Source organism: Amblyraja radiata, chromosome 28, assembly GCF_010909765.2.
Source record: "Amblyraja radiata isolate CabotCenter1 chromosome 28, sAmbRad1.1.pri, whole genome shotgun sequence".
NCBI classification, from domain to species: domain Eukaryota; kingdom Metazoa; phylum Chordata; class Chondrichthyes; order Rajiformes; family Rajidae; genus Amblyraja; species Amblyraja radiata.
The window spans coordinates 35,103,690-35,122,063 of NC_045983.1; the positions used below are offsets into that span (position 1 = coordinate 35,103,690).

Consider the following 18,374-nt stretch of genomic DNA (forward strand, 5'->3'; position numbering starts at 1 on the left):
GCAGTTCCCTTTTGAACACCGATGCTGATATGATGTGTCCAATGCTGTCGTAATAAACTTTAGCTGTCATTTTAGCTGCATTGGGAGTGTAGGAAGCCCAAATGCTCTGCAATTTTAACTTGCCAGGTATATGTACCAATCAAACAGATGAAGAAAATAAAGGTAGTCACAGTAGTCACAGGAGGCCACTCTATTCATCGACTCTCTGCCAACTCTTCATATGTGATAGGAGCTGTATTAGGCCATTCAGCCCATCGAGTCTACTCCGCCATTCAATCTATCTTTCTGATCTATCTTTCCCTCTCAGCCCCATTCTCCTGCCTTCTCCACACAAGCCCTGACACCAGTTCTTGTGTATAATGTACACATAAAAGCTGCATTCCTTAGCTTTTAATAAACTAGAAAACATGCTTCAATATGTGAATGGGAAATATTAAAAACACAGCAGTAATGGGATCTCATTCGACTCATTACCACTAATAACTTGTATTGAGTACAGTGATGCAAATATTTATCAATTTTGAAAGATGCCTGTAAATTATCAGCACTGGCGTAACTTTTTAAAAACCAATCATACTTTCAACAGAATTTAAACAGAAATTTTCACTTAAAAAATTGGAAATGCCTGTAAATTCATCTTAGATGGAAGTCATCGTTGAACTGTGCTATGCGAGTGTCAGTCACAGTGAAACAAGATTTTCGCTCCAAAATAATAATCCTGCTAGCGAACACCTTGATCTTCTGTACGTGTTCCACTGTGTCTAAAATATTTCTTAAACTACATCCAAATGCTATGAGATTTGGGTAAATATAATCACCAATAAACTGGGATTCCATGATGTCTTCGTTAAAAAAAAATACTGATTGCATAAACCTTATGACATTTTTTGTCAATCAAATTGGACAGTGAACTGATTAAAAAATATGACTCCAATAAATCTAGTGTGTAGGAAGGAACTGCCGAAGCTGGTTTTCACCAAAGATAGACACAAAATGCTGGAGTAACTCAGCAGGACAGGCAGCATCTCTGGATAGAAGAAACATTTTCACACTTCACCGTTCCTTATCTCTGTCTCCCTCTCCCCTTCAGTCTGATGAAGGGTCTCGACCCGAAATGTCACCCATTCCATCTATCCAGCGATGCTGCCTGTCCTGCTGAGTTACTCCAGCACTTTGTGTCTATCTATTAAATCTAATGGTGGCAGTGGCAATCCGAGTCAGTTTTCAAAGCAGCCACTAGATGGAGCACCATCAGTGGAATGAAGATAAATTAGTGAGTAGTCCCAGCTCACAGACATGGTTCCTCAAAGAAATATGGCTGATTAGATAGCATTTGTGAAGGCTCTTAAAGATAAAGAGAAACAGAAAGATTGAGGCATTGTGACAGAAATTGCAGTGGACTTGGAAAGAGCAGAAGAGGCATTACATCTGGAATCTGCAATGGGTATGAGAAGGTTGTAAAAGGTATATAGATGCAAGGTAGAACACGATGGAGGAATTCAAATGTTAAATATAACAACATTGCAGCTAATAAACCCTGCTCAGGGTTAAATTCTTTAGTAGGAGGTTAGAATATGGAACTTGCTACTGAAGAGGAGTTGAGATTAACAACACTGAATTGCTTGTAAAGAGAAACTCGATAAAGATGTGGGAGAAAGGAAGAGATTGTACTGACAAGCCCCAATGTGTAGTTGCAAGAATTCTCAAGTGGAGCATGCGTATCAGAGTGACAGACTGCCCCTAAGATGCACATGGGATATACACTGTAAACACACCCACTGCGGTGTACAAGAATTACATAATTAGAAATATTCTGCACATTAGGAATCAGTGTCACACACAGCAACACACAAAGGTGATTCAGGTTATAAGGGGAAAGGCGTGATTACAATCAGAGGACGGGGCAAAAAGGAGGATTCGTTTTGAAAATCATTCTGAATAAAATGGGACATCGCAGAGATATGGAATGCAAATTCAAAAGCAAAGAACGTCAGGGTTTATGGTGAGAAAGCAGGGGTACGAGTTTAGGAGGGAGAGAAATGTCAGCCATTATTGAATGGTGGAGTAGACGATGGGCTGAATGTCCTAATTCTTCTCCTATCAATTATGAACTAGTGAAGAGAAATAAACAACTGGAGATCCTGAAGTTTGCACAATGTTAAATGCCATTTGCAACTCTTCAGCTATGAAGCAGACCACGTCGATACAGCTGGAATACAGACTGATAAATGTTAAGTCACATTAATGTCACAACGCTCCGGCAATCACCATCTCCACCATTGGAGAGTCTAACTACTATGCCTGACAATCAACATCATTCCCATCACCACGTCCCCCAGAATCAACATCCTGGGGGGGGGGGGGTCTGTATTGATGAGAAAATCAACCACACCAGCCACACAAAGGCCACAAATGTTCACCGCCAATGCAGGGAATTGTGGAAGCAGCCCAGACCATCAAACAAACCAGCCTTCCTTCTATTGACTCCATTTATACCTCACGCTGCCTCGGCAGGGCCAGTAACATCATCAAGAATGAGTCGCACCCTGGCCACTCCAGTTTCTTCCCAGCTGTTATCAGGCAACTGAATCATCCTACCACAACCAGAGAGCAGTGCTGAACTACTATCTATATCTTTGGTGACCCTCGGACTATCTATGATCGGTCTTTGCTAGCTTTAATCTCTGGAGAACATCCCCAGAGAATAGGAATAGGCGAAGTTCGGGTTGAGACCCTTCTTCAGACTGGGAGGCAGGCTCGAGACCCTTCTTCAGAATGAGCGCCTGACTCTCAGTCTGAAGAAGGATCTCAACACGAAACGTCACCTATTCCTTTTCACCAAAGATGCTGTCTGACCCGCTGAGTTACTCCAGCTTTTTGTGTCTATCTTCGTTTTCAATGCTTTGTGTTCAATACGCTAGACCATCCTAGAGATATCCAAACAGGCACAATTCAATAAAACTAAGAATTTTGTGCGTCCACTAAACCCGACACAAATTTCACGTTGGAAATGCATTGAGAAAGCAGAGGAAGACTTACTGGCTTCAGGTGGATGACAGAGCTGTTTGACATGACAGTATGGTCTCCCTCCTGCATCATGGCAATCTCACTGTTGTCGTCAGAGGCATCGGGAAGACTATTGACACTGCTGCTTTGGCTGCTAGCACTGATAGACATGCTCGGTATGGATTGATTACTGCCCACGCTGTTAACAGTGCCCGTTCTACCAACACTGTGCTCAGGTTCCTTTCAAATAAAACACAAGAACATTAGAACAATGCCACATTTTGTCTTTAGGTTTCACCAGAAAACCAGATTGATTAAAAAAAATAATTAAACTACAAGTGTTAACGTTTACTAGGAAATTCTGATACTCGTTCATACACGTGAAGCTTTTTAACAAAATCCAAAATACAATTTCACAACCTTGAATTGATTTAATACAATTAAGAATATTCAGATTAATATTATAATATGGCTGTATATGTAACATTAGTAGAGCAAAAAAATGCTCCAAAGCCAAAACCAATTAAATTAATAAATAACTTAGCTTCATGTAAAAGTTTTTTTTTAAAATTGGATATTTTTCAGCGTCTAAAAAAAAAAGAATATTTTCCGGCATTTAATTTCACCTCCAACCCTCTCACCTCTTCCTCCTCTTGAGCCTCCACTGCAGGCCCATTGTGCACTTCCTGGAAAAGGATTTTCTTCATCTTTCTATACTGGAGGTTATCAAGCTCTCTGACGGCATCCTTCGTCCTCTGAATCAAATCTATTAACACTGTTTCAGGGCGTTCCCTGACAACGAAAGCATGCTGAAAATTGAACAGATGAGATAAGTGAAGATAGAATACAGTTCTCTTATTTGGTAATCTTTCCAAACATAAATGCAGCTTTTTTTTGACATGAACCCTGTATTCACATTTAAAGCAAAAGAAATACAAACAAACGAACAGTCTGACAATATAAACTAGAAACATGCATATGTACGTCATTGGGGGACTGCCTCCCAATAAAGATCTTTAATAGCTTCATGCTAGAATTGTTGAACATTTATTTCAGCCTTATGCAAGATTCAGCTCCCTTTCACATCAGACTTGCTTTTTGATTGGTACAACTGTCTTACATTGAAACTCTCAGTGGTTGGCTCAACACCACCTCTGTAAGAATCTCACTTAACTATGTGGTGGCCGCTACCTGTGTGGACAACAACTTTTTTCCCAGTTAGAATAAAATCTGTGAAATTAGTTAATTTTATCAATGTAACTGAAACTGGTATTATTTAACTTCTTGCCAATAAAAAGCTTGGGTGGAAAATATCATTCTCTTATTTGCCAACAATTAAATTCTCAACCAAGGAAGTCATACCTTGAAATTAGGAGAACTTCCCATACAGATATTTTTGTCCTGGGCCTCCTCCATCACCAGATTAAGGCCACAGGCAAACTGGAGGAACAGCACTATAATATGAAGTACAGCATGGAAACAGGCCCTTCAGCCCAACTTGTCCACACCGATCAACAATCACTGTACACCGGTTCTATGTTATTCCATTTTCGCACCCTGCACACAAGGGGCAATTTACAGAAGCCAATTAACCTAAAAATCTGCACGTCTTTGGAACGTGGAAGGAAACTGGAGCACCCGGAGAAAACCCACACGGTCACAGGAAGAATGCACAAACTCTGTACAGACTGCACCCTTAGTCAGGATCAAACTCAGGTCTCTGGAGCTGTAAGGAAGCAACTCTACCCCTACACCACTGTGTCTCCCTGTAATAATCTATTTAGGTAGCTAGCAACCTCATGGTATCAGCATTGAATTCACAAAGATTTGGTAACTAACCAACAAATACTCTGCTTACTATCCTCCGTCTCTCTCAGTGCCCCCTCTGTGTAAGCCCATTTCTCTCTTTCCCCTTCCACCGATATTCTTTCTCTGGCTTCCCATTTCATTTCACCTCTAACCTTATCTCCTTCTCTCACACTTTTTGTCTTTTCATCTCTGGCCATCTGCCATTTCAACTCCCCCCTATCCCTCACCTATATCCACCTCTCACTTGCCGAACTTTATCCCACCTTCACCGCTTTTCCAGATTTCTCTCCCCACGACAATTAGTCTGAAGAAGGGTCCTGACCCGAAACATCGCCTATCCATGTTCTCCGAGATGCTGCCTGACCCATGGACTTACTCCAGCACTTTGTGTCCACTTTCAAGGAAGTTATAGTTATGTTTTCATTAATCACAAAATGGAACAGTACGCAGCCAAGAATACATGCCCGCAGCATTTATTTATTTAATTACTATAAATAGTGATTTTTGCTGGGAAATATATCATTTGCACAACACATGTGCAGGAAGGAACTGCAGATGCCGGTTTACATCAAAGATAGACTCAAAATGCTGGAGTAACTCAGCGGGACAGGCAACATCTCTGGAGAGAAGGAATGGGTGACGTTTCAGGTCGAGACCCTTCTTCAGACTGATTAAGACACTATAGAAGGGTCTCAAACCGAAACGTCACCCATTCCTTCTATCCAGAGACGTTGCCTGGCCCGCTGAATTACTCCATCATTTTGTGTCTATCTTTAATTGCACAATACAGCAGGGCAAACACTCTCCAAGGTATATATTCTCCTCTTGGTTTCATGGCTCAGTAAAATGGCCAATGGCCACGTAACTAAACAGGAAAATGTTCAATTGGCATGGCCTGCAATAATAATAATAATAATGGATGGGATTTATATAGCGCCTTTCTAATACTTAAGGCGCTTTACATCGCATTATTCATTCACTCCTCAGTCACACTCGGTGGTGGTAAGCTACTTCTGTAGCCACAGCTGCCCTGGGGCAGACTGACGGAAGCGTGGCTGCCAATCTGCGCCTACGGCCCCTCCGACCACCACCAATCACTCACACACATTCACACACATTCACACACAGGCAAAGGTGGGTGAAGTGTCTTGCTCAAGGACACAACGACAGTATGCACTCCAAGCGGGATTCGAACCGGCTACCTTCCGGTTGCCAGCCGAACACTTAGCCCATTGTGCCATCTGTCGTCCCGATAGATACCAGAGTTCTCTTAAAATTGTATATCAATAATAAGTGTCTTGTTCAAACTGTGTGATTGGCAATGTCTAAGAGGGGCAGTGCTGGAGGTGTTACAGAGGAACTGCCCAGATGGATGTCTCGGCTGATCACAGTCGAGTCCTACGCTCATCCATCAACAGATTTTCACAAGGGTGGTGCCAGGCCTGGGATCCAAGAACCTGCACAATTAAGGTCGACTTCAAACAAAATATCTGCCTTGGTTTTTCCCAGCAAGGTGCCAAAAGCTAGCAAAGAATCACCTGGAGGCACCTTATAAGAAATACTATTCCCTGGCCAAATTTCAAACTTTAATTTTCAGGTGAAATTAATTTATTCAAAGTACAACTTACAAATGAAACATAGCACCTTAAGTAAATTCTGCTTGTTAATCTTGAACAGAATGAAATGCGAGAAGCTAGTATTTTAAAAGGCAATAATAAAAATTGAACGTAGATGAGGAATTGAAAACTGGAATGAATCTGTTAACATTTCAGGCCAGATTAAAAATTTAAAGAAACAAATTATTAATATCCTCCAGTAATCTAAGTGTGGCAATCTTCACTCAGCTTTCACCATTATAAAGAGGACATTCATTTTCCCAACACAAAACTACCACACAAACAAAAGACTGAAAAAAAATAATCAGCTGCAATTCAAACTGAGAATGATAAATCAGTAAATTTGTTATAATTTTCGTCTTTTTTCAATTGTTCGATTTATTCCTCCAAGCACTTAGTTCAACAATGAAATCTCAATCCATTTACTCAGAGAGAAGCTTATCTTGATGACCTGTCATGCTCTGCAGTGCCACATTTATTCTGGATTTTCGCAACTGATCTTTCATATTTATTCTGGTCACTGACATATTCCCAGTGTACAACTTTTATCTGCATTGTTCCACAACCTACTCTATCTCCCTCAGAAAATATGTGAAAACACTGAAAACGTATAAAACAAAACATTTAAGAATAAATGCTCAATGGAAGCACGGGGATGACAGAAACTGTTTAAAAAAGCTTTGCCACAAACAAGTGTGGAGGATACTAAATCTACGCAAACAGTTAATGGAGCTGGGAAATATCTGATGGTCCTGATAGAAGATTAAATGTATTTGCTATCACAATTATATGATGTCACAATATTCTGTGACCTTAATTGAGATGCCATTGTTCATAATCTAAAACATGCCCCAAATGGCAATTAAACAGGTTTCTTATTTATTTCTAAAAATACCTGGTGAATCAAACAACATCAAGGATCTCCTCAAGAACAATTTATCTCAGTTTAGTTTCCGTTTAGTTTATTGTCACGTGTACCGTTGTACAATGAAAAGCTTTTGTTGCGCGCTAACCAGTCAGCAGAAAGACAATATATAATTATAATCGAGCCATTTACAGTGTATAGATACAGTCTGAGGGGTCACCAATGAGGTGGATAGTAGTTCAGCACTGCTCTCGTTCTAGTTTTTTACATTACATTGACTTAAGAGGATTACTTTATCTTGTTAGGATCTGCATAGACATTGAAGTTTCAGTAACTATTGCATGGTCTATAATGAACCAATATTCTGTTTATATTCTCTGCTCACTCCCTCCACCCCATTATAATTCATTATAATTTTATGGCCGCGATGTGAAATATGCTTATTCTCCAGCTCAGCTATTTCATTAAGTATTGGGAGATCACAGTTAAATGCAAGTTTAGGTACATTTAGAATGGGCACAGGGTGTACTTTGTGGAATTGTGTTCAAGACAACGTTGCTGCAGATGTGTCTCAGTGTACCAGGGCTACTGACCCTTAAAGATAATATAACATCACTTATGCTATACAAATATAACAAAAGGCAAAAACGGATAAGGACAAAGTGGGGGAGTAACTCAGTTGGTCAGGCAGCATCTTTGGAGAACATGGATAGGTGATGTTTCGGGTAGAGACCCTTCTTTACTGCAGATTACAAACATCAAAAAAAAGGTCTTATTCCGCAAATTTTTTTTTTCAGACACTATATCTAGGTCTGCCAAGAACTCTTCCCAAAGAGCTATTGTACATTGGTGAAATTCAATGAAGTACCAATAAATATTTTCAAAGGTGACCAGATAATAAAAGGCGATGTTACTGTTACACTATCCTAACACAGATAGAGTATCCTCAGTCAGTGTGCATCATAATGTAATGTGTTTGCAGAATTTATGCACAAAATAGATTCATGCTATAAAGCAATTAATCTTGACAAGACTTAAAAAATGTATTAATCCAATTATTTTTTCTAGCATGCACTTCTTCTCTTAAGAAACATGATAGGTCAGACTTAAATTCCTCAATGCTGTAAATGCAAGTAAGTAGATTAAGCAAACTGGAATGCAATAGAGAATCCTACTGACTTTCAGAAGTTCCTCTGAAGTGGGTCTGTCTTGAGGAATTTTCTGGAGGCAGGAGTCTACAAAGTTGCGAAAGTAGTCGGACCTAAGCAAATTATAAAGAAAGAGAAAAATCACATTGAGTATAAAAGGCCATTGAAACATGTCCCATCAAAGTCTGTGGCTTCATTATAGTTTACCCAGATCACTACCATCTGAAATTGACAATGGTGACTCACTTGGTTTGGCACAAGATTAATATTAAAAATATTGCTAATTGTGAAAATAAATTAATCAAGGCACAAGGTGCAAAAAAATCATGACATAAAAATGGAGTGCAAGCAATTATAGTGTGTGTCCATTTCATATTATCCAACTAGTGTTCCAGCAACTATAGTGCTATAAAGTGATTAGTCTTGAGGCGAGTAAACTTGTTGCAATTGGTGGGCCTGCTGATTATTGAAAAGTCATAGACGTCATTCACTTTTTATACCTTGATATTTTGTGGATTTATGTTCATGAAACAAGATGAGAGACTGCTATAGAATACAATGCCCATCCCGTGGTTATGTGTCTTGTTATGTTGCAACACAATGGTGCAGCTGGTAGTTCTACTGCCTCACAGCTCAATGACGCAACTTCTATCCTGACCTCCAGTGCAGCCGGTGTGGAATTCTGTACGTTCACTCTGCGACTGTAAGGGTTACCCCTGGGCGCTCTACTTCCTTTCCAAATCTAAGACATGTGCAGGTTGGTAGGTTAATGGATGCTGTAAATAGCCTCTCGTGGAATTGGGTGGCAGGAATATCAGGGGATGATGGGCATGTGAAAGAGAATAGGTTGTGTGAAAATAGGTGGTGAAGTGGTGTTGATGGAGTTGCTTCAAGAGCTGCTGTAGAATTAATGGGCCAATGTATCTCCTACCATGACACGGTGGCGCAGCAGTAGAATTGCTGCCGCACAGCTCCAGAGACCCGGGTTTGATCCTGACTAGGGGTGCCTGTCTGTACCGTTCTTCCCGTGACCTGCGTGGGTTTTTTCCGGGATCTCTGGATTCCTCCCACACTTCAAAAACGTACAGGTTTTCAGACTAATTGTCTTGGTATAATTGTAAATTGTCCCTAGTGTGTGTAGGATCGTGTAAGTGCGTGGGGATCGCTGGTCGTCATGGACTCGGTGGGCCAACGAGCCTGTTGCTGGGCTGTATCTCAAAACTAAGCTAAACAATATGAATGAGAGATGTTTTTACATGGCTCCTAAAGATACGAGAGATCCATTCAAACTGCAACATATTGCAACTGCAATATAGACAATATAATCAAATAATAATGGCTGGTAACAGGCCTGGAGGCAAATAAATTGTCAAATATGCAAGAATCCAGCATAAAAGTTGAAATATCTGGAAGGTAAACAAAGACTTCAAAAGGAAAATACAAAATCCTACATATCATTCTTTGAAGATTAATTATTTTAGTGCTCAAAATTATATATATTCAAAAGATTCTTGAAACATTAAAAAGTATATTAATTATTAATTTTAACATAATATAAATTACTTCAAACATGTGTTAGAAATATGTATAGTTGATAACAGATCAATTGTGTAATTGGAAAATATTTGGTTAGGAATTCTAGGATCGCATTTCCAAAATCAGAATCTTGCTGGGGGAGTAGTTGCATAAGACACCTCAGATAAGGAAAATGACAAGCCATGCACCCAGTGAGTACTTGCTGTACATCCCACGATTACTTTACTGTATTTGTTAATGCAACAACTGCACCTGATGCCTGATGAATGACCATTAATGATGCCTTAAATATTTATTCTTGGGACAGCTGTACTACAAGGCCAGCCAATATTTACAGCCACTCCTAGTTTTCCATTAGACAATGGCACAGTTATCTTCTTCTCTAGCTGCAGACTGCACAATAAAGGGACTTGCACCGTGCCTTTTTGATCCCGAATGTGAAGGTGAGTGGCCTGGAGGAGAATTTGAGAGAACAGTCCACCTACTTGCTTGCTGGTCACGATTCCAGTCGGTGGAAAGCAAAGATTTATATGAATGAACAAGCCTTGGTAAATTACCGCAATGCATTCTGCAGACAGGACACAGGGCAGCTACTTTGCACCGTTTCAGAATGAATGGATTTAAGGTGATGGAAGGAGCCCTGGACGGGGTTCAATTTCCTGAGATTTATTGCAGCTGTTTCCACACAGCTTGTGAAAAGTTTTCTGTCCTATTACCTGACATACGTCAAGATGTGGTCAAGATACACTGTCGGGTTGGATCACGAGCACTCAGCCACTGACCTTTCGTGGTGCACTAGAGATTTTTTGCACACATGTGCAAGCAAAATGGATTCTTCAAAGTTCAACAGGGCAGCATGAATTTGCAGGCTCTCTGGATGGGAAAACTGCCCAATGAGACAAATGCAGCATCTCCATTATAATGAACAGGAGAAAGGTTAAGCAATTACATTAGTTTAAATAGTCTACTTTGTTTTTAGATGCCTATTTTTATGCTTTAATTTTTCATTATTTTAACAATTATATTTTTAAGGAAATATCTTAATTTTAATGGTCACCAAGCAGACATAATTACAAATTTTAAAAGACATTTGGACAGGAAAGATTTGGAGCATTATGGGCCAAATGCAGGCAAATGGGACTAGTCCAGTAGATTGGCAGAGACAAGGTGTGCTGAAAGACCTGGTCCCAGGTTGCATATCTATGACTCTGTATTTTCCCATGAACCAGTCGTTCCACACAGACTGCAGCCCCGATGTGGCAGCAGCCAATGTCCCCACTGGAAGGACCATGCTGGAAGGTACAGTGCAGTGCCTGCGTAGGCTGATGCCCCCAGGGCAGCAGATAGATGCTGTGATTGTTTGTTTTTGCAGCTATATCATTGATGCATGCACTTGCCATGGTAAACAATGGCTGTGGTCATTTTAACCATAATTGAAAAATGGGTGTAACTTGTAACTGAATATTATCTCAACTAATTTCACCTAGTACTTTAGTTTACTTTAGTTTATAGAGTGTGCAAACAGGCCCTTTGGCCCACCGAGTCCGCACCAACCAGCGATCTCCACATACTAACACCATCCTACACACTAGGAACAATTTACAATTTTACCAAAGCCAATTAACCTATAAACCGGTGTGGCTTTGGAGTGTGGGAGAAAACCGGAGCACCCGGAGAAAACCCACACAGGTCATGAGGAAAATGTACAAACTCTGCACAGACAGCACCCATGGTCAGGATCTAACCCGGGTCTTATGTGCTGTGAGGCAGCAACTCTACCGCTGCGCCACCGTGCCGCCCTCTGAAGTACACTTGAAGGCCGCTTGAATAAATCTCTTGATTTCATATCAAATGCTATAATGCTTCCTTCTGACGATTTAGCATCACCCTTGGTAGTCTCCAATGATTGCAGGACACCATCCCATCACCACAAAAAACAGTGAGTTTGAAGTAATTTATCTCATCTTCACGGCTCTTCATTAACTTTTACCAACTAGGGTAGCACAGTGGTGCACCAGTAGATCTGCTGCCTCACTGTGCCAGAGACCCGGGTTAAATCCCCACACCTACCCGCATGTTGTTTGTGCATTCTTCCTGTGGCCACGTGGATTGTCTCCAGCCCCGGGTTTGTGGGTTAATTGGCTTCTGTAAATTGCCCCTAGTGTGTAGGGAGTGGATGCGAAAGTGGGATAGCATAGAACTAGTGTACAGCTGATTGATGGTTGGCGTAGACTTGGTGGGCTGAAGGGCCTGTTTTCATGCTGTATCTCTAAACTATACTAATCCCTGCAATATCCTCCACGTTTATAACATCACATCATTCGGTGATTGGCTTTGTATACATTCCATTCTCTAGCAGCCCTTTCAACTGCCTGAAACCGGTTCCTACTGCCGTCCACATCTTTAAAACCTGTTCACACAGCTAGTTGTGGTATCAAACTTGCAATCTTTTGGCCAAACTCTGAAGGCAGCTTTGCAGTATTTTTAATGCTTCCTCAACTATAAGATCATGAGAGGAATAGATCGGGTAGATGCACAGAGTCTCTTGCCAAGAGCATGCGAGTCGAGGACCAGAGAACATAGGTTTAAGATGAAGGGGAAACTATTTAATAGGAATCTGAAGGGTAACCTTTTCACACAAAAGATGGTGGGGGTATGGAACAAGCTGCCAGAGGAGGCTGGGTTGGATAGGACAGGTTTGGAGGGATATGGGCCAAATGCAGGCAAGTGGGACTAGTGTAGCTGGGACATGTTGGCCGGTGTGGGAAAGCTGGGCCGATTCTATGTACATTCTATGACTCTATGAACGGTATTAAAGATTAATTGAACTTATCTCTTTGTTATGATATCAGCTCATAAATTATTAGACATGTAATTCTTACAGTTAATACAATGACTACATATTGTTTAATTAATAACTGCCTTTAAAACGGAAACAAAATGCATATGGCCGATGTTAATGTACTGCCGCTATTTAAGATAAATAGCCATCACACATAATTTAATTTCACTACGACTGTAGGCTTCCAGATCTTTCATTTTTTCTTGATAGTCATGCCAACAAGGACAATCTACAAGTTTTAACATAGTGATGTAAAGACAAGTGGCGTGCCCCACCTTTAGTGGTCATTCTTTTCTGGGAAGTCAATGATGAAATAGTAGAAATGCACACCAACAGACATCACTGTCACATATTACCCACGTATAAGGTCATAAAACACGGGCACATGCTCTTCTGCTCAACCCGTCCATGCCAATAAAGATGCCCCATCTAAGCTAGTCCCATTTGCCCACATTTGACCCTTATCCCTCTAAACCTTTCCTATCCAAGTCTCTTTTAAATGTTGTTACAGTATCTGCCTCAACTACCTCCTCTGGCAGTTCGTCCATATACTGCCCCCCTCCCAATGAAAAAGCTGCCTCTCAGGTTCCTATTAAATCTTTCCCTTCTGACTTTAAACCTATGTCTGCTGGTTCTTGATTGCCCAACCCTGGGGAAAAAGACTCTGTGCTTCACCCTATCTATTTACCATGGGTAAATACTTGGGTCTAGGTTTACTATTTATTTATGTACACACCAAATGTGCTTCTCTAACATTTATCTTTGTTCCAGAAATTAAAAAAAAGGACTCATTTTATAACTTGGGAACTATTTCGGTAAGAAAATATTTAAAATAGAAGTCAGTTTGTATTTCTGAAGATAAAAAAGTAAAAGCATGAAAGTATAAGTTGGCGTTTAGATGGGCATTGGGCTTTTGGATAGGCACATGGAAGTGCAAAGAGTGGAGGGATATGGATCATGTTCAGGCAGATGAGATCTGTTTGTTTGGCACAAACATTGTGGGCCGAAGGGTCTACTTCTGTACTGTTCTATGTTAAAAGGTAAATTGTTCAACTGCCAAGAAGCTTGATGTAAAGAAAATTAAGTGTGAACAATGCTTGTGAATTACTTAGATTCATTGATAAACAATGGCAACATTATCTTGAAATCTCCAATAGAAAAAGGTATTAATTAGGATATCAAGGTTTATTTCATTAAAGTCACTAGTCTCATTCAAAATAATAAAAAATAATTAGCAATGGAATTTGTCTTTATTTTTTTAAACACTCATTTTGTCTGCCGCCATTACCCAATGTTGAAGCTGATGGAGAGAATGATCACTAAACATAGGTAGAACTAGTCTGTTTAAAAAGAATACCACACACACACACACACACACACATCAGGTGAGTGGAAGAAATCAGCTAAAATGCAGGCAAGTTATAAACAATGTGGAAATGACAAACTTATTTACACAGGGAACTATGTGGAACCAAATCATTACATTATCATTTAACTGCTTATGATCATTCGTTTAATTCTGTTCCCACACAAAGGTTCAATTTTAAATTGAAGTTATATTATCAAATTACTATAGCAGGTAGGACTAGTGTAGCTGGGACATGTTGGCCAGTGCGGGCAAGTTGGGCCATAGGGCCTGTTTCCACACTGTATCACTCTATGACTCTACTAATGTTACTCTGAAAATAGCTGATTTAATTACATATATTTTTTTACTTAAACTGATTCATGACAAATATCAAAGATGATAATATCTAATTGACTAAGAGTAACAGTCCTAAAAAATTCTAAAATTGCAATGTGATTTAGATATTAAAATTTGAACTACAATTAAGATATGTTATCAACTCATCTCCCTTCCAATCATTTCTGGGTACTGCAGGATGTGAAACACAGTTGTACTGTTCAGCTATTAAGTTGCTTAGTTCATTTAAAGCTGCTCTAATTAGATAAATCCAGGTATCTATAACCTACTTTTAAATTACTGAGTTCAGTTGAAGGGCAGCTGATTGCATAAAGATTTAAGCTTCAGCTAGTTTTCCTTCCCCTAATAAGAAATAAATGAGGTAATATTTCTATAGTGTTAACACTATGCTAAAGAAAGATTTATTTTATGTAGAGGAAAGTGAAGCACGGGAACTGGTCCTTCGGCCCACAATGTCTGTACGGAACACGATGTCCAGATAAACATAAATAGGGTATATGGCCTTAGAAGGTACACAATGCAGGCTTGCATGAACTGTTAAGGAGAGATTTGCATTTGATCACTATAACTTCCATCTGCATAGTCTTGATTACAGCAAAGTATATTAATAATGCACAATTTATAATTTAAAGTTACTACAGCTACACAATAGGCAGGACCTCTGAAATGTAAAATTCAAATCAAACAAGCTATTACAGAATGTTCTCATAGGTAACCAAATGAAACCAAATGCATGCAAAAATACTTCTTATTTATTTGGTATTAACAAAATATTTACTTTGGATTCAATATGAATTATTGCAACACATTTGAGGCTTTAACGTCCATTAATTTGCTATCAGCAAACAATCAACTTTAAATGAATCGTACTTGGCACAGTGATGATCATTGGCGACAACCTTATTTATAAAAACAACTTCACATGATTAACATATTGGAAAATATATAACTCCATTTTAAGCTTTTGCCATACATCGTAGGATAACTTGTTTAAATGCTCAGGATTAGATACAAACCTTTATCCACTGACAAGTATTTCTTAAACTGACGGTTATTTCTAATTTAGAAACATCTGTTTCTATACAAATCTCAGGATTTCAAATATATACTTACCATTCATTAGACTGAAGAGCAGGTGACTCATTCTGTGCTATGTGGTATAAGGCACTCATTGCATTCATATTAAACAAAGGAGGCTTTCGCTCCGCTGTGGGCAAAGTAGCAGTAATCAGATTCCACAACTGATAACAATGAAATGGTAATTTTCAGTGTATTACTTAAGATTTTATTCAGAATATAATTGCAATATTTTTGAAATGCATTAAAGTAAACGTGATTAAATGTATTTTGTTATATTTTACGATGAAAGATTACAGCATCATGCCCAAACTAAATGAGTAGTTAGTTTCAGGTTCAGAGGGAACAGCCTTACCTAATTCAATGCATGTAATCCCCAAGGACCAAACATCTACTTTGCCATCATACTGTCCTTCATCCATGGCAAGAATGACTTCAGGAGCCATCCTATTACAATCAAAAAGTCATTACAATGCAACCTTATCAAACTAGATGAATTTTATTTTGTTTTAGAAATAGGAAAACACCTACAAAAATTAATGTTATGAGAAGCTTGTTCCAACTCAAGCGTCAAAAGGAAACAAACTGCTTTCAGCCTAGGTATCTATTTGAAAAGTTAGCCCGTGAAAATGTAGGTAAATATTTTTATGTAAGCCAATAAAAATAAAGTAAAACATATAGGACTCAACTGCACACATTGATTTAAGTTTGCGATTTTAAAATACAAGCTTTATTACAGTTGAATCATAATGGACTGCATTGCTCTTATGTTGCATTAATTAAATCATGATTCTTCAGCAACTCATCAATTTAATACAATTTAAGAAATGATTTGGCCAACATTCTAGGATTTAATGTGATCGTGGTCAGCTCTTCGTTCCTTAAGAATTAAATTCTGCTGCAAACAGACTTTTCTATTATCCTGAAATATTTTCACATATCACTCTGGTTTAGCCTTCTTCTGAGTACTAACTTGTTTGTACAGTTCTACATTCATCAACCACCCTCAGGTACTTCCAACAGGTACCCTTCCTTCAAATGCAAACCGTGGAACTGCAAGATATACAAGTATGATGGAACCCATACATTACTTTAATTATATCTGAACAATTCTTAGTAAAAGTATAATAGCGTGTAATAGAGTGTAATATGGGGCAAATGACAAAATATCATTTTATGATCAACTATCATATTTTTAAACATTTAACTTCATTTGCCTTAAATCAACTAATAATTAAATGGACAAAATGGAAAAGGCAGAATACTTTTTGAAAGTAGACAAAAATGCTGGAGAAACTCAGCGGGTGGCAGCATCAATGGAGCGAAGGAATATGTGATGTTTCGGGTCGAGACCCTTTTTCGAAGGTTTAGGTGACGTTTCGGGTCGAGACCCAAAGGTCCTTCGCTCCATAGATGCTGCCTCGCCCGCTGAGTTTCTCCAGCATTTTTGTCTACCTTCGATTTTTCCAGCATCTGCAGTTCCTTCTTAAATCCTTTTTGAAAGTGTACATTTGATGTCAAGAGTCTCCAAAGAGAGTGCATCGGGTTGTTTAAAGTAAGGGGATTTTATGATGCAATGGCACAATGTAACTGTACAACCCGTCTTTCAGAAATATGACACACACGAAAAAGCTTTATTTATAGTTGTAAACATGCAAATAACTTCCTTTGACAATCTGGCATTTGTTTATAATAAATACATAACATTAAAAATCAAAACTAAAAGACTGCATGTGCTTCTTACCAGTATGGTGTTCCCACAAATGAGTTGGCTGGGGAAACTATGGAAGCTGATCCAAAATCAGCTAGTTTAACTTGGCCCGGCTCCGTCAGGAGGATGTTACCTGCCTTGATGTCCCTGGTTACAAAACAAGTAGACATTATCATAAAATTCAATACTTATTATTTGTAACCAACAATGTAAGCTTTAGCAAATACAAGTCATCGTTTTATTAAAATGGTACATAATCAAAGAACATCGAGCCAAGTATTAACTTCCAGTGCTTTGACACTGAAGTGTGCAGGATATACTGCCAAACTATCTTCTATCAACATTGATGTAAACTCAGTCTACAAAATAACAATAGGAAGCATAGGAAAAGAAAATCTGAAGGACGGGATTAATGTACGGTTAGAAAGGCCAGAATTGATCAGGGAGAATTAGCACAGCTTTATCTCTGACTAATTTGATCAAGTATTTTCAAGTATTGACACAATATATTGGTAAGAGTAATATATTTGGTCTAAGTGCTCCACATGAACAATTGCAAGGTGTCTGACAAGGTCCCTCATGGAAGGCTAGACCAAAAGGTTAGAGCATGTGGGATCCAAGACAGGTTGGCCAAGTAATGGGAGACAAGAGGATGATAGTAGAAGGCTGTTTTTGTGAATGGCAGCCTGTGCCTTTTGATGCATCAGAGGTATTTGGAGCTGGGACAAATGTTTCTTGGATGGAATGTCGGAGATATCTTTAGTAAGTTAATAGATGTGATGGAAACTGGTGGTGCTGTTGATAGACAAGAGTAGTCTTAGGCTACAGAATGATATTGATCATCTGCTAAACTGCACGGAGCATTGAAGATTGAACGTAATCCTGATCAGAATTCATATGGATAGGTACTTAATAGTTGCAACAGACAAAAGTAACAACACATTAACTGAAACAGATTGTCAGTCTAAGGTGATTCTGGTAAAAGAAAGTTATCAGGAAATTTATATTAAATACTACAAGTTTATCCTTTGTGGCCTCACCTATTTGTTGTTATACACT

General features: G+C 39.1%; 1 protein-coding gene across 7 annotated transcripts in view; it reads right to left on the bottom strand.

The window, feature by feature from the left end:
- Nucleotides 1–18,374, bottom strand: part of taok1 (TAO kinase 1) — a 113,699-nt gene that overhangs the window by 24,643 nt on the left and 70,682 nt on the right. For all 7 annotated transcript variants that reach the window (XR_004416130.1, XM_033046284.1, XM_033046288.1 and 4 more), the window contains 6 exons: nucleotides 17,349–17,462; nucleotides 15,960–16,051; nucleotides 15,641–15,734; nucleotides 8,476–8,557; nucleotides 3,648–3,815; nucleotides 3,040–3,246 (listed from right to left, as the gene is read on the bottom strand). Coding sequence is in view for 6 of the 7 variants with exons in the window: in XM_033046284.1 (XP_032902175.1) it covers nucleotides 3,040–3,246; nucleotides 3,648–3,815; nucleotides 8,476–8,557; nucleotides 15,641–15,734; nucleotides 15,960–16,051; nucleotides 17,349–17,462 (757 nt within the window). In the remaining variant the exon portion in view is untranslated. The remainder of the gene's footprint in view (nucleotides 1–3,039; nucleotides 3,247–3,647; nucleotides 3,816–8,475; nucleotides 8,558–15,640; nucleotides 15,735–15,959; nucleotides 16,052–17,348; nucleotides 17,463–18,374) is intronic.